At 47.3% G+C, this 16,743-nt stretch overlaps 1 protein-coding gene across 1 annotated transcript in view; it reads right to left on the reverse strand.

Moving 5' to 3' along the window:
• HMCN2 (hemicentin 2) overlaps nt 1-16,743 on the reverse strand; it is a 491,624-nt gene that overhangs the window by 395,021 nt on the left and 79,860 nt on the right. The window contains exon 7 of the mRNA XM_063936681.1: nt 637-757. Within this exon, the coding sequence (XP_063792751.1) occupies nt 637-757 (121 nt within the window). The remainder of the gene's footprint in view (nt 1-636; nt 758-16,743) is intronic.

Consider the following 16,743-nt stretch of genomic DNA (forward strand, 5'->3'; position numbering starts at 1 on the left):
TCTACAGATGGTGTTAGCGACATGGTGCCCATGGTCGGCAATTGGGACCCAACAAGTAGTGTTTCTGGCTTCAGCAAAGTCTTCCAGGCCTTGTTGAGTCCCCACATGTGCTTGCACAGGCGGCCATCATACATTATTAAGCAACCTGTAGCCAGCAGCGTTAGACTGCAGACAACCCAGCAGAGGATGCGGAAGAGGAAGGGGACACTGCTGGACTTCACTAGAGAGGTAAGTCATGGTAAATAGTGGCAGTAAACTCATTAGTATCAATGTTAGAAATTTACTGTTAAATGGAGCCCTTAGTCTGGTATTTTTTTACATTTATATACAATAGTCTTTCACATCATACTTACTACATATATTTGCTTCATAAGTGACCCAATAGCTTTCAAAACAGCACCAAAAGGTACAATAAAAGCTAAGAAAAAAAGCACTAAACAGTTATTTTAATAATTAATTTAAATCAAGATCATTTGTTCCCAAGGTACCAGAAACTGTATAAAAATGCAGTAAAAAGTGTGGTCTCTCCTCATTCTTCTCTACATACGTCCTCGTCATCTCCACTAAGACATTCGTAGACTGCTATAAACATGGATTTTCCCTGCTCCAGACTTTCCGCATTCTTACAGGATTTACCTTGCATTGGCCGCTCGGTGACTCGTAGCGGATCTACTATGGCCGTTGTAGAGAAAGCTGCGCGGAAATCCAGCGTGCTGACCCCAGTGACTCTGACAGTGTGCCGCCCTCTGCTGCTGATCTGCAATGGAAAACGGAGAGAAGCAATGAAAGATATTCCATTAAATAGGAGGAGACTCTTAATACCGACATAGAACAAGATGATCTGTGACGTTAGAATATGTTGTCACAGTCAAAGATATTTTAATGTTTCACATATTTCTCTGTCTATGTAGTCTTGATAGCAGTTGTTATCAGTGTAGACCACAGGTTCTCAAACTCGGTCCTCAGGACCCCACACAGTGCATGTTTTGCAGGTCTCCTCACAGAATCACAAGTGAAATAATTATCTCCACCTGTGGACCTTTTAAAATGTGTCAGTGAGTAATTAATGCACCTGTGCACCTGCTGGGTTACCTGCAAAACATGCACTGTGTGGGGTCCTGAGGACCGAGTTTGAGAACCACTGGTGTAGAGTGTAGACAATCTTCCATTATTATCTCACAGAGTAATTGCTAGACCCATCAGTGGATCTAGGCTAGAATACAGAGTTCCACAGATATTAATGGTTTATCCTAAAATAGTTGATCCGATATGAGGTAATATATGGCTATACAACATGGTACGTTAAAATATCTGAATTTACAGTCAACTTTGTTATCTGTATCTATTACAATTATTATCCTTTAGTAAGTTTATTTAGGCACATTTGTATTGGCCCCATTGGAGTGTACAATTGAATTCCCTACAATGGACACAGAAACGCCTGTATTCACTAAGGCCAGTTTGGTCAAAGGCCAATGGAACTACTGGAGTGTTTTCATACCATGGGGAGGGGGACGCTGGAACATGCGGTAACGTGCAAGAACTAACTAGACTTTACACCATGGGTCTTCAACCTGCGGTCCACCAGCTGCTGTGGAACTACACCCCCCCGCATGCCCTGCCTCAGTTTTAGCATACCTTAATAGCAAAACTGTGGCAGGGCATGCTGGGATGTGTAGTTTCACAGCAGCTGGAGGGCCACAGGTTAAGGACCCATGCCTTACACCAATGATGGGGAACCTTTGGCACTTCAGCTGTTGTTGAACTACACATCCCAGCATGCTCTGCTACAGTCTCGCTGTTTGGCCATGCTAAAACTGTAGCAGGGCATGCTGGGATGTGTAGTTCAACAACAGCTGGAGTGCCAAAGGTTCCCCATCACTGCCTTACACCCTCGGTGCTATGAGGTTACAATGCTGCCCATTGTGCCACAATGCTGCTCTACCATCACCTATTTTAGAGATCCTATGGTCTTAAAGTGAACTTCAGAACCAATAATAGTGAGGATAAATACGAGTATAATCCAAATAAGCAGAAGGACTGCTTTAATCTGCCACTGATTAGTACTGAGCCCGGCGTCTTTTGAATGACACACATTAGCACAAGTCCAGTAACACTACAGAAATATACATATTGACATTTTTCGAATAACTCTCCCTGTTTAGTTCATTCTGCGTCTATGAACAAAGATTCTCTCTGAAATCAATGCTGGCTCCTGAGTATATTGTAACAAAAGAAAGAGCACGGATCAATGCAATTTATCAACAAAAATAACATAAGCAAACACTCAATCATGTAATGAGAAACATTGCTGCAAAACGCAGAGACAGAAAATGAAAAACAATGACTAAAAAATGAAGAGAGGGAAAAAAAAAAAAAAGAGGAAAGTAAATGGAAGTGAAGCTTCGCCAGGTCTGTGTGAGGCAATTAGGATGACATGAGTGTATCTGGTGTACAGCCTCATTAGGATAATGAGCTGCCTTTTGCAATGTTTGAGGGAACTGACAGAGAGAGATGGAACAAAACCAAGAAACAATAAACAAATTCCCATGCTGAACCTATTCCAGACTTCAAAGGACTAGGCCCGTGAGGGAGGATTCCCCCACACCTTCCACTGGACTCATTATAATATAACGAGCTGGGGGCATGGAATTAGATTCTGTTGTTATATTATCATTATTAATATTATCATTATTATTGTTGTTATTCTTAAGTCCAGCTCAAACATAAAAGAATAAAAACATATACACTGCAGTCAATAACTACACAATGCAGATAGAGTCACTACCACTATAAAAACAGCTCTGGCTGAACCCGTACCCGATATGGTGAGTGCAGCATACAGGTTCAGAGAGACAAAAGGGTGGGTTAGGAGGAGAGTTACAGATGTAGCCATGCTCGTCTTACTGCGATGCAGCATGTTGCAACACGGCTTCCTGCATTTCATGCCAGGATGCAACTAAAGGAATTAATTAAGCGATCCCTGGCTGCGAATAGTCGCAGTCTGGCACGTCATGCAGCATGCCGCATCGCAGTAAGATGAGAATGGCTACATCTGTACTACTCATTGATGAAGAAAAGGATTTTGACAGCCATTTTGACGTTTTGAAGAGAGGAGTTCCAGAGGTAAGGATCAGCATGTGACAAGTACTGGAGGTGGGAGTGTGATGAATCAATCAGTTGGGAAGGCTGTGTATTGGCAGAGCAAGGTGAGGGATGTCAGGGGTGTGTGTAGATGGAGATGTGGTTAAAGAGGTAGGAAGGGGTGAGAGAGGATGGGTTGGGGTTGAAATGACGGCAGTCGAGATGACGGCGGTCAGAATACCGACTGCGACAATCCAATGGTGAGAAACCCGACAGGGGTCAAGTAAGTACACTAACCCTCCCAGCTAAACCCCTAACCCTTACTTATTGCAGCCTATCCACTAACCCTCCCCGGTGGTGCCTAACCCTAACCCCCCCTCCCTGCAGCCTAAACCCCTTCCCGCAGCCTAACTCTCCCCCCCTTTCCCCTTGGCTTACCTCTCCGGCAGTCACTCGTTTAGGATGCCGGCGCCGGGATTGTGATCTTTATCGGGATGCTGGCACCGGCATGCCGAGCGCTGTTGAGATTCCGGCATTGGCATTTTGACTGCTGGGATCCCGACCATCGAGATCCTGACCGGATACCGAGAGGATTATGTAAGGGCTAACAGTGTGTGTGAGGAGCTTGATTTGGACTTTGGTTGTGAAGGGGAGCCAGTGTAGGGCCTGGCAGAGAGGGGAGGCATATATAGTCTGGCTGGTGAGACAAATTAGGTGAGCAGAGGCATATAACATGGTCTGGAGTGGAGAAGGGCAGTGGCGTTACTGGTGGTCGGTGTTACCCAGTGTGCCTAAATAGCTTCTGAAAGGGGACATGGCCCCACGTGGAAGTGCTGTGTCCTCACGGTTTTCATCACTCTGGGGCCCTCCCCACACTGCCGGCTCCTCTTCTGACTGGGAGCCCTTTGCTGCACAACAACGTCACAGAGCAGTGCCCGGTTCCTGGTCACTGAGGAGGCGCCGACATTTGTGTCACTCTCTTGGAAGGTGACACCCAGTGCAGTCTGCGCCCCCATAGGGACACCACCAGTCAGAGGTATGAGTAGGAAAGGCCAGATAGGAGGAGGTTGGGAATACAGTTTTAAGAGTAAAACCCCCAGGTATTTCATGCATGTATTCCCGCTCAGTGCTACACGGCCATTGCATTATACTGTATAAATGCCAAACTGTCGCTTTATAATGCAGATTTAATGAAACGTAATTTTTATGAACTGGTGCCTAAAACGGTATACTATAGTCAAGATGTGGTTTAACTGAGGTTACATATTAAAGCAGAATTATGGCCTCTTCCAGTGAATTAATCTTGCTTCATAGGCCAACGTATTTATACTAGCCTGCACAGCTGCAGATTGACGCTGAATACTCTGACATATGTGTTGCCAACTAAAACAAATAGTATATACAATGAAACCCCTAATCAGTGATTCCCAAATCTGATCCTCCTGCACCTCCAGCATCTCATGTTTTCATGTCTGTAGAAACAGGTAGCATGATTACTGAGCCAACAAAGGAGACTAAACAGGTAGCATGATTACTGAGCCAACAAAGGAGACTAAACAGGTAGCATGATTACTGAGCCAACAAAGGAGACTAAACAGGTAGCATGATTACTGAGCCAACAAAGGAGACTAAACAGGTAGCATGATTACTGAGCCAACAAAGGAAACTAAACAGGTAGCATGATTACTGAGCCAACAAAGGAGACTAAACAGGTAGCATGATTACTGAGCCAACAAAGGAGACTAAACAGGTAGCATGATTACTGAGCCAACAAAGGAGACTAAACAGGTAGCGTGATTACTGAGCCAACAAAGGAAACTAAACAGGTAGCATGATTACTGAGCCAACAAAGGAAACTAAACAGGTAGCATGATTACTGAGCCAACAAAGGAGACTAAACAGGTAGCATGATTACTGAGCCAACAAAGGAGACTAAACAGGTAGCATGATTACTGAGCCAACAAAGGAGACTAAACAGGTAGCGTGATTACTGAGCCAACAAAGGAAACTAAACAGGTAGCATGATTACTGAGCCAACAAAGGAAACTAAACAGGTAGCATGATTACTGAGCCAACAAAGGAGACTAAACAGGTAGCATGATTACTGAGGCAACAAAGGAGACTAAACAGGTAGCATGATTACTGAGCCAACAAAGGAAACTAAACAGGTAGCATGATTACTGAGCCAACAAAGGAGACTAAACAGGTAGCATGATTACTGAGCCAATAAAGGAGACTAAACAGGTAGCATGATTACTGAGCCAACAAAGGAAACTAAACAGGTAGCATGATTACTGAGCCAACAAAGGAGACTAAAATGTATCAATATTGTTAATTTTTCCCCATTAAACATTATTACTTATTGCTGCATATCACGGCAAAAGAAAATTATACAAATATGTAATTAACCAAATGTCTCTTGCAGGAACACAAGCTCAGATAATAGGATTTTGGTACTTACCAGGTAAATCCTTTTCTTTGAATCCATAGGGGGCACTGGAGTACTCTTGGGATATGGACGGTTTCCGTAGGAACAGGGCACTGAATATTTAAATTTAGAACACTCCACCCCTCCATATCTCCGAGTACCTCAGTGTTTTTTACTGAGCCGAACAGGAACTATAGAGAGGTTGACAATGGAGTATTACATATAACATAACGGACAACAACGAAGTTGACACATAACGTTACTGACAACTAAACAGTTGACACCATAACCAGCACTTAAGAATTTGAACCAGTCGGTGAGAGTGTGTTACCATAAGATCCCCTGAACTTACCACAAACCAGGTAAAACTGCTCTGGGTGGGCGTCCAGTGCCCCCTATGGATTCAAAGAAAAGGATTTACCTGGTAAGTACCAAAATCCTATTTTCTTTTTCATCCACTAGGGGTCACTGGAGTACTCTTGGGACGTACCAAAGCTTCCCCCGTGGGCGGGAGAGCTGTTTGGCACCTGTAACACTAGACGGCCAAAGCTAGATGCTGATGCCGCAAACGTATCAAACTTGTAAAAGCGCACAAACGTGTGCACTGAAGACCATGTAGCCGCACGGCAAAGCTGCTTCGTAGAAGCTCCACGACCAGCTGCCCATGATGTTCCTACAGAACGTGTGGAATGAGCTGTTACTGATGTAGGCGGCTGTAACCTAGCATGAAGGTAAGCCTGACGTATGTGTCAGCGTCCGGAGTCTTACCGGTACGCTGGGGCCGCGGGGCTGGCTTCCTTGGCGTTGTGCGGGCAGCGGCGGAGGTGGGCTGCTGCGCCGGATCCGTGGGCAGCAGTAGCGGAGGTGAGGGGGTCCGTTCGTGGCGGCGGGACGCCGCTACAGCGGATCGCTCTTGCTGAACCGTTGCTTGGAGACCAGGGGCAGTAAGCAATGTGGCTTTGCAAAAGGGTCTGCATTACTGGGCGCCGCCATGTTGGAGACCAAGGGGGTCATTCCGAGTTGTTCGCTCGCAAGCTGCTTTTAGCAGCTTTGCACACGCTAAGCCGCCGCCTACTGGGAGTGAATCTTAGCTTCTTAAAATTGCGAACGAAAGATTCGCAATGTTGCGATTAGACATCTCTGTGCAGTTTCTGAGTAACTCGAAACTTACTCGGCATCTGCGATCAGTTCAGTGCTTGTCGTTCCTGGTTTGACGTCACAAACACACCCAGCGTTCGCCCAGACACTCCTCCGTTTCTCCAGCCACTCCCGCGTTTTTCCCAGAAACGGTAGCGTTTTTTCACACACACCCATAAAACGGCCAGTTTCCGCCCAGAAACACCCACTTCCTGTCAATCACAGTACGATCACCAGAACGAAGAAAAAACCGTAAGTAAAATTCCTAACTGCATAGCAAATTTACTTGGCGCAGTCGCAGTGCGAACATTGCGCATGCGCACTAAGCGGAAAATCGCTGCGATGCGAAGAAATTTACCGAGCGAACAACTCGGAATGACCCCCCAAGTCTTAAGCATAGTTCCTGTTTCCTGTTTCTTCCAGCCAATCCAGGGGAAGCTCTCCCTATAAAAGGGGGCTGGTTTAGGACAGGGATGCCAGTGCTTCAAGTTACAACCCTGTTGTAGGTGCTTTAGCCTGTGCTCCCAGGATTCCTGCTGTATCTTGGTTCCTCCTGATCCTGCTTGGTCGGTTCTCTGTTGCTGCTGCAGCCCTTCCGTTTCTTGCCTGCTACTGCCTGTGGAAGCGCTCCTGGAAAACCCAGTCCAGTAAGACTCTTTCGGCACAGTCGGCCCCGAGTCTTCTGCCTCGTCTTTCAAGCCACACTCCACAGATCTCCTTCACCAGCCACGCCTTTGTACCACTGACCACAGCCTGCAGATTATTATCTTCAAGCCTCGTTTTCCAAACCACAGTCCACAGTCCTTGTTTCCAGCCACGTTTTCAACTACCATCCACAGTTCCACGGTTCATCATCTACAGTCTCGTCTTTTCAAATCACAGTCCGCAGTTCTTCACCTCCAGCCACGTCTGTAACCATTGTGCTTCAGCCCAGAGGCAGAACTCTGGGAGGCAACGGAGGCATCTGCCGCCGGGCTCCTGCTCTGAAGGGGGGCACCTCTCCTCCCATTCTGTGACCCCATTGAAATTGATAGATGCCGCTGTCTTTTCAGTGGCCGACTTCCTCACTGGTCCCTGCACCTTACAAATCACACCCTCTTTATTATACACATTTTACAAGTGTCATACCCAGGATTAGAAACCACAACCTATTACACTGGAAGCAGACACCTTACTGATGAAGCTGTTTGCTCTTGTATAGGAAATATGAGAATTTTAACTATATGAAGATACTTCTCTGACAATTACACGTAACTTCATATAGTTAGAATTGTCATGCTTCCTCTACAGGAGCAAATAGCTCCATCAGTAAAGTGTCTGCTGTTAGTGTAACAAATCATGGGTTCTAATCCTGGGTATGACTGCTAAGAAATGTGTACACACACACACAAAATAGGGGGGCACCAATATTGATCTAGCCTCCGGGCAACTGGGACGAACTTACGCCACTGCTTCAGCCTCAGTTCCCTACCTCAGCTCTGTACATAATAAATACTTTCCATTGACTCTCAAACCCCGCCTACGTTCTTCATTGCTCTGTGTCCCATGCGAAGGAACTATATCCAGCCCCCTCATCTGGTTCATTCACAGCCTGCTACCTCCTCGGGCAAATCTCAGCTGCCGGATCCTCAAACCCTGCCAGACGTGACAGTAAGCACTGGCCCAATGGATTCGACGGGTGATCAGGCCTCAGGAGGGGATTCAACTGCAGATATCTGGTCTCGCTTAAGTAAGCAGGAGGCCACACAATCTCAAATCGTGCAGTTCATGCAGAGGATGTCCGAACGTCTCGATTCTCTCTGTGTTGCCATGACGGCACCTCAAGTATCTACAGCTGCTCCCACATTGGCACCTCCGGTCCTGCTTCCTCCTGTACCAGTACCACTTCCACGTTTGCATTTGCCACCTCCCAGTAAATTTGATGGGAATCCAAAACAATGCCGCGGGTTTCTTAACCAGTGTGAAATCCAGTTCGAACTACAGTCGGCCAACTTCCCATCAGCACAAACCAAAGTAGCCTATATAATTTCTTTACTTACCGGGCAAGCGTTGGAATGGGCTTCACCTTTGTGGGAGAGGATGGATCCCATCTTATCTAACTATCCGGAATTCATGGCCACCTTTCGAAGAATCTTCGACGAACCGGGCAGGACTTCTGCCGCCTCATTGGAGATCCTGCGCCTGCGTCAGGGCCCGCGTACGGTCAGTCAGTACGTGATCCAGTTTCGCACCCTTTCCTCAGAACTGAACTGGAACGAGGAGGCTCTCATTGCAGCTTTCTGGAGCGGTCTCTCCGAAAAGATCAAAGATGACCTCGCAACTCAGGACGTACCTGATAAGTTGGATAAGCTAATTTCTTTATGCAATAAGTTAGATCTGAGGTACAGAGAACGCTGTATGGAGAGGTTGCGGTCAGATCGCCCTAAGCCTAGAGTTGTTCTTCCACCAACACCATCATCACCAACTGTGGAAGAACCCATGCAGATTAATCGCTCCCACCTCTCCAATGACGAACGTCAGAGACGGCGACAAGGGAACCTCTGCCTGTATTGTGGTGCATCTGATCACTTTGTTAAAACTTGCAGTCTACGTCCGGGAAACGCCCGCTCCTAGTTTGTGCTGGAGAGGTCAAGCTAGGAGAATTCTCAGAATTACATACCAAGAAAGAGTCTGTCCTGTTAACCCAATTGGAGCTCCCTTCTTCTTCTCTTCTCATCCCTGCACTACTCAACTCCGGAGCCGCCGAAAGCTTCATTACGTCAGCTCTGGTCAAACGATCTGGAATACAAACCGTTCCTTTGGATCGTACCATTTCTGTTACCGCAGTGGATGGAAGTTATATCCCAGAGGGTATTATATCCTTTCGTACTATTCCTCTCAAGATGAAGGTCGGAGTTCTCCATTCAGAAAAAATCTCTTTCCTTGTAATTCCTAAAGCCTCTCATGAACTAATCCTAGGGTTTCCATGGTTAATCAGACACAATCCCCACATAGATTGGCAAACTATGGATGTTCTCTCTTGGGGACAAGACTGCTTTCAGAACTGTTTACCTTCAGTTAGACCTCTCTGTTCTTCCAACCCCTCCAGCCTTCCTGTGGCGTACCAATCTTTTCAAGATGTTTTCAGTAAGCATGGGGCGGACACCTTGCCTCCGCATCGTACTTGGGATTGTCCCATTGAGCTAGTACCCGGTAAGACTCCTCCCCGAGGTCGAATTTACCCTCTCTCACTTCCCGAGACACAGGCAATGTCGGAGTATATACGGGAGAACTTGGAGAAAGGGTTCATCAGGTCTTCTACATCTCCGGCCGGAGCAGGGTTTTTCTTCGTCAAAAAGAAGGATGGGGGTTGCGGCCCTGTATTGACTATAGAGGTCTCAATGACATAACAATTAAGAACAGATATCCGTTACCTCTGATTCCAGAACTGTTCGACCGTGTTAAAGGAGCTACTGTATTTACTAAGTTGGACTTACGGGGGGCCTACAATCTTATACGTATTCGCCCAGGGGACGAATGGAAGACGGCATTTAATACCCGCGACGGCCATTACGAATACCTGGTTATGCCTTTTGGCCTATGCAATGCCCCAGCCGTCTTTCAAGAGTTCATTAACGAAATCTTCAGAGATCTCCTCTATGACTGCTTGGTGGTGTATCTGGATGACATCCTCATTTTTTCTAGGGATCTGAAGACCCACCGGGAACAAGTCAAAGAAGTGTTAACTTGTTTACAAAGGAATCAGTTATTCTGTAAGTTAGAGAAGTGCACCTTTGAAGTACCCACGATTCCATTCCTCGGTTACATTCTTTCAGGGCAGAGGTTACAGATGGACCCCGCTAAAGTCCAGGCGATTCAGGATTGGGCACTTCCAGCTACCCTTAAAGGAATTCAACGTTTCCTGGGGTTTGCTAACTTCTACCGAAGATTCATTCAAAATTATTCTTCTGTCATAGCTCCTATAACCGCATTAACTAGGAAGGGAGCTGATCCTGCCAAGTGGTCTCTGGAGGCTTTGGAAGCTTTTTCATCTTTAAAGGAGGCCTTCACGACTGCTCCAGTTCTTCGACAACCCGATCTCAGCCGTCCGTTCTTGGTGGAGGTTGATGCCTCTACTGTAGGAGTAGGAGCAGTATTATCCCAGCTTTTCGAGGACAAGAAGGTCCATCCTTGTGCATTCTTCTCGCGAAGATTCTCCCCCGCTGAACAGAATTACGCTATTGGGGAACAGGAATTACTGGCAATTAAGTTGGCCTTTGAGGAGTGGAGGTATTTGTTGGAGGGAGCTCAGCATCCAATTTCGGTGACCACGGATCATAAGAACCTCCTGTATCTACAGTCAGCCCGATGTCTGAACCCACGCCAAGCAAGATGGGCACTCTTCTTTACCCGTTTTAATTTTAAACTCAGTTACAGACCAGGTTCCCTCAACAAAAAGGCAGATGCATTATCTCGCTCCCTAAGTTCAGAAGAACCCTCTGACCGTTCAAAAGAGCAATTTATCCTGGAATCCACCTCTTTTTCTGCAACTAATACCTCTCCACTTCCTCCTCCAGGGAAGACCTTCGTTGCACCAAATCTTCGCAAAAAACTTCTTACATGGGCTCATTCCTCCTCCTTCATGGGCCATGCGGGCGGTCTTAAGACACTTAAATTCATTCAACGCTCCTACTGGTGGCCTCATCTCAGGACTGACGTTCAGGAATTCGTAGCTGCCTGACCAAATGTGCCCAGCATAAAAGTCCCAAAGGTCCACCAGCCGGGTTACTCCATCCTTTGCCGGTACCACTAAGACCATGGACGCATATTTCTATGTACTTTATTACAGATTTACCTATGTCTGGTGGGCGGAACACCGTATGGGTCATAGTTGACAGATTCTCTAAAATGGCATACTTTGTTCCTCTGGCTAATCTTCCATCTGCATCCCAGTTGGCAAAATTGTTTATAGCAGAGATCTTTCGACTCCATGGTCTACCCCAGGAGATCGTGTCTGATAGAGGTCCTCAATTCGTGGCCAGGTTTTGGAGATCCCTATGTTCTGCTCTTGGCGTGAAATTAAACTTCTCCTCAGGATATCATCCTCAAACGGATGGTCAAACAGAGAGAGTGAACCAGGATCTGGAGACTTTTCTGCGTTTATTCATGTCCTCCTCACAGGACGACTGGCTGGACTTCCTCCCGTTCGCAGAATTCGCCCATAACAATCTTTATCACTCTGCCACAAAATCTTGTCCATTCTTCATTAATTATGGTTACCATCCAAGAGTTCCTGACTTCCAACTTCTGCCTACGCTCGAGGTTCCGGCCGCAGAGTCAACACTTCGTCAATTTACTGAAGCCTGGAAACAAGTTTACAAGACTTTGCTCAAGACATCCAAGAGATATAAGACCTATGCAGATCTGAGACGAAAAGCTGTACCAAGCCTTAAGGTAGGAGATCGGGTTTGGGTTTCCACACGTAACCTAAGATTAAAGGTTCCTACAAAAAAGTTTGCTCCCAGATTTATTGGGCCTTACCCAATCGAAAGAGTGTTGAATCCTGTGGCTTACAAAGTAAAATTACCTCCGCAGTTAAGAATTCCTTATGCATTTCATATTTCTCTCTTAAAACCACTGGTACTTAATCGGTTTAGAGCCGCTCTGCCTAAATCACCCAAGATCCAATCAGCACATGGAGGTGAATTTGAGATTCACAAGATCCTCGATTCTCGCAGACGTTATGGTCGCATCCAGTACCTTGTCGATTGGAAAGGGTATGGGCCAGAGGAGAGATCTTGGGTAGATGCAGAGGATGTCCATGCTCCAAAATTTCTTCGGACATTTCATGCCGAGTTTCCAACTAAACCACATAGGTGTCCGGAGTCCACCCGCAAAAGGGGGGGTACTGTCAGCGTCCGGAGTCTTACCGGTACGCTGGGGCCGCGGGGCTGGCTTCCTTGGCGTTGTGCAGGCAGCGGCGGAGGTGGGCTGCTGCGCCGGATCCGTGGGCCGCAGTAGCGGAGGTGAGGCGGTCCGTTCGTGGCGGCGGGACGCCGCTACAGCGGGTCGCTCTTGCTGAACCATTGCTTGGAGACCAGGGGCAGTAAGCAATGTGGCTTTGCAAAAGGGTCTACATTACTGGGCGCCGCCATGTTGGAGACCAAGTCTTAAGCATAGTTCCTGTTTCCTGTTTCTTCCAGCCAATCCAGGGGAAGCTCTCCCTATAAAAGGGGGCTGGTTTAGGACAGGGATGCCAGTGCTTCAAGTTACAACCCTGTTGTAGGTGCTTTAGCCTGTGCTCCCAGGATTCCTGCTGTATCTTGGTTCCTCCTGATCCTGCTTGGTCGGTTCTCTGTTGCTGCTGCAGCCCTGCCGTTTCTTGCCTGCTACTGCCTGTGGAAGCGCTCCTGGAAAACCCGGTCCAGTAAGACTCTTTCGGCACAGTCGGCCCCGGGTCTTCTGCCTCGTCTTTCAAGCCACACTCCACAGATCTCCTTCACCAGCCACGCCTTTGTACCACTGACCACAGCCTGCAGATTATTATCTTCAAGCCTCGTTTCCAAACCACAGTCCACAGTCCTTGTTTCCAGCCACGTTTTCAACTACCATCCACAGTTCCACAGTTCATCATCTACAGTCTCGTCTTTTCAAATCACAGTCCGCAGTTCTTCACCTCCAGCCACGTCTGTAACCATTGTGCTTCAGCCTCAGTTCCCTACCTCAGCTCTGTACATAATAAATACTTTCCATTGACTCTCAAACCCCGCCTACGTTCTTCATTGCTCCGTGTCCCATGCGAAGGAACTATATCCAGCCCCCTCATCTGGTTCATTCACAGCCTGCTACCTCCTCGGGCAAATCTCAGCTGCCGGATCCTCAAACCCTGCCAGACGTGACAGTATGGTCAGTTTTATCCATCTGGATAAGGTCTGCTTAGACGCTGGCCAACCCAGCTTGGCAGCATCATAGAGAACAAACAACGTATCCGTCTTACGAACTGTAGACGTTCGGGATACATAAACGCGTAAAGCGCGTACCACATCCAGAGTTCCCGAATGTGATGTCAACACAGGAACTACTATTGGTTGATTGATGTGAAAAGATGACACTACCTTTGGTAAGAAAGCGGGATTCATCCGAAGTTCCGCTCTGTCATCATGAAACACCAAATACGGTGGCTTGCATGACAAGGCACCCAAATCTGAAACACGCCTTGCAGAAGCTAAGGCTAGAAGAAAAATTGTTTTCCAAGTGAGAAACTTTATATCCACTTGCTGTAAGGGTTCAAAATATGAAGACTGTAAAAAATCTAAAACCAGATTCAAGTCCCATGGCGCTGTAGGTGGAATGAATGGAGGCTGAACTCTGAGGACACCTTGCAGAAAAGTGTGTATAGACGGCAATAGAGCCAATCTTCTTTGAAAGTAAATTGACAAAGCAGATACCGGCACCTTTAGTGTAGATAAACGCAGTCCTCCATCTAACCCCGTTTGTAGAAATAACAAAAGACGGGATAACTTGAAAGATGATGTTGGAAACTTTCGAGTTTCACACCAACCTATATAGGCACGCCAAATTCTGTAATAATGAGCTGCCGTAACCGGCTTCCTAGCTCGTAGCATGGTTGGTATAACCGATTCTGGAATGCCCTCTCTTCTTAAGAGGGCGGTCTCAACAGCCACCCCGTCAAACGCAGCCGCGCTAAATCTGGGTAAAGAAACGGACCCTGTTGTAACAAGTCCGGGCTTAGAGGGAGCGGCCAAGGATCGTCTGCGAGTAGTCCGTGGAGATCCGAGAACCAAGCTCTTCGAGGCCAATGAGGCGCCACTAGTATGACTGTGACTGACTCTCTTTTGATCCGTTTTAGCACTAGAGGGAGCAGCGGAAACGGTGGAAACAGATACACGAGGCTGTACGGCCACGCGATTGTGAGAGCATCCACCGCCACTGCCTTTGGATCTCTCGTTCTGGACACATACTGGAGTGTTTGGTGATTGTGGCGAGACGCCATCAGGTCCACCTGAGGGTAACCCCACCTCTGAACCAACATGTGAAACACCTCTGGATTTAATGCCCATTCTCCTGGATGAAAATCCCGACGGCTGAGATAATCGGCCTCCCAGTTGTCCACTCCCGGAATGAACACCGCCGACAATATCACCTGGTGATATTCTGCCCAATTGAGGATTCGAGCTACTTCCCGCATTGCCATGCGGCTCTTTGTTCCTCCTTGTTTGTTGATGTATGCGACTGCCGTTGCGTTGTCTGACTGCACTTGGACAGTCTGAGATCGAAGCATGTGTACTGCTTGTCGTAGTGCATTGTAAATTGCGCGGAGTTCCAGAACATTTATAGACAGCAATCTTTCGTGATCCGCCCAGAGACCCTGGAGTTGACAATTTTGAACTACAGCTCCCCAACCTCTGAGACTCGCGTCCGTCGTTAGAATTATCCAATTCCATCCGCCGAATAGTTTCCCTGCGGTTAAATTGTGTTCCTTGAGCCACCAGAGTAGAGACACCCTTGCTCTTGGCGACAACCTCACCCTGTGGTGAATTTGCAGATGCGAGCTCGACCACTGTGCGAGCACATCCAGTTGAAAAGGACGTGAGTGAAATCTTCCGAACTGAAGCGCTTCGAAAGCCGCCACCATTGTTCCTAAGAGGCGAATGCACAAATGTACCGAAACTGTGCGTGGCTTGAGTACTAATTGTACTAGATGACGAATCATCTGTACTTTCTGTTGTGGTAGGTAAATTCTTTGATTCACCGTATCGAGAATCATACCTAGGAATTGAAGGCGTTGAGACGGAATGAGATGTGATTTTTTGAAGTTGACAATCCAACCGTGGTGAACTAGTACATTGTACGTTAGCAGCGCATGTTGGAGAAGCATCTGTTGAGACGGGGCTTTGATGAGCAGATCGTTTAAATACGGAACTATCGTCACTCCCAGGGATCTGAGATGAGCTATTATCACAGACATCACTTTGGTGAATACCCGAGGCGCTGACGATAGGCCAAACGGTAGAGCCTGAAACTGGTAATGGTTCTGGCGTATTGCAAACCGCAAGAACCTCTGATGAGGCTGCCAAATCGGAATGTGTAAGTACACATCCTTGAGATCTAGCGCAATCATGAATTCCTTTGGCTCTAAACCTGCAATCACTGAGCGCAGAGATTTCATCTTGAATCTGTAGTAAGTTACGTACCGATTGAGACCCTTTAAGTTCAAAATTGGCCTGACTGAGCCATCCGGCTTCGGTACCACAAACAGACTGGAATAATAACCCTGACCCTGTTGGTGTACAGGGACCGGAATCAAAACTGCTGAATCCAGTAGGGACTGAATGGAAACTTGCAGAATCGCCCTCTTGTCGTCCGACAGAGGCAATCCTGTCTTGAAAAACCGCAGTGGCGGAAGACAGTCGAACTCTATTTTGTAACCTTTTAACACTAAATTGCGGATCCACCCATCCGCGGATGTCTGGAACCACGCCAAATGGAACGTCTGAAGGCGTGCTCCCACAATCGGAGAACCGAGATGGGCTGGTAGCCCGTCATGCCACTGGCTTGTCGGTAACCTTAGCGTCCTGACGACTTGTGTTGGTTTGTTGGAAACCACGCCCACGACCACGTCTACCAGGCGTGGCTGTTCCTCTGCCACGTCCGCGAAAGGACTGAGGTCTAAAGGATTTGAACGAAGGTCCAGAGTACCTCCTTCTTGGAACCGGTGGAGGCAATGGTAAGAAAACAGACTTTCCTCCCGTAGCCTCAGAAATCCATGTGTCCAATTCAGGACCAAACAACTTCTTGCCATCGTAAGGTAACGCCTCTATACCTCGTTTGACCTCTGCCTCCGCTTGCCAAGAACGCAGCCAGAGTGCTCGTCGTGCCGTAACTAGCGACGATTAAATACGAGAAGTGAGCTGACAGACGTCAGTAGAAGCTGTACAGAGATACTCCGCAGCCTCACACATTTGATCAGCAAGAAGTATAAGGTGTTCGTCATGGAGGGCAGACTTAAGTTCTGTTATCCATACTATGAGTGCCTTAGTGACCCAGATACCAACCAAGCCAGGTCTCAGCAGCACTCCTGCTGCTACATACAT

Source organism: Pseudophryne corroboree, chromosome 8 (assembly GCF_028390025.1).
Source record: "Pseudophryne corroboree isolate aPseCor3 chromosome 8, aPseCor3.hap2, whole genome shotgun sequence".
Taxonomy (NCBI): domain Eukaryota; kingdom Metazoa; phylum Chordata; class Amphibia; order Anura; family Myobatrachidae; genus Pseudophryne; species Pseudophryne corroboree.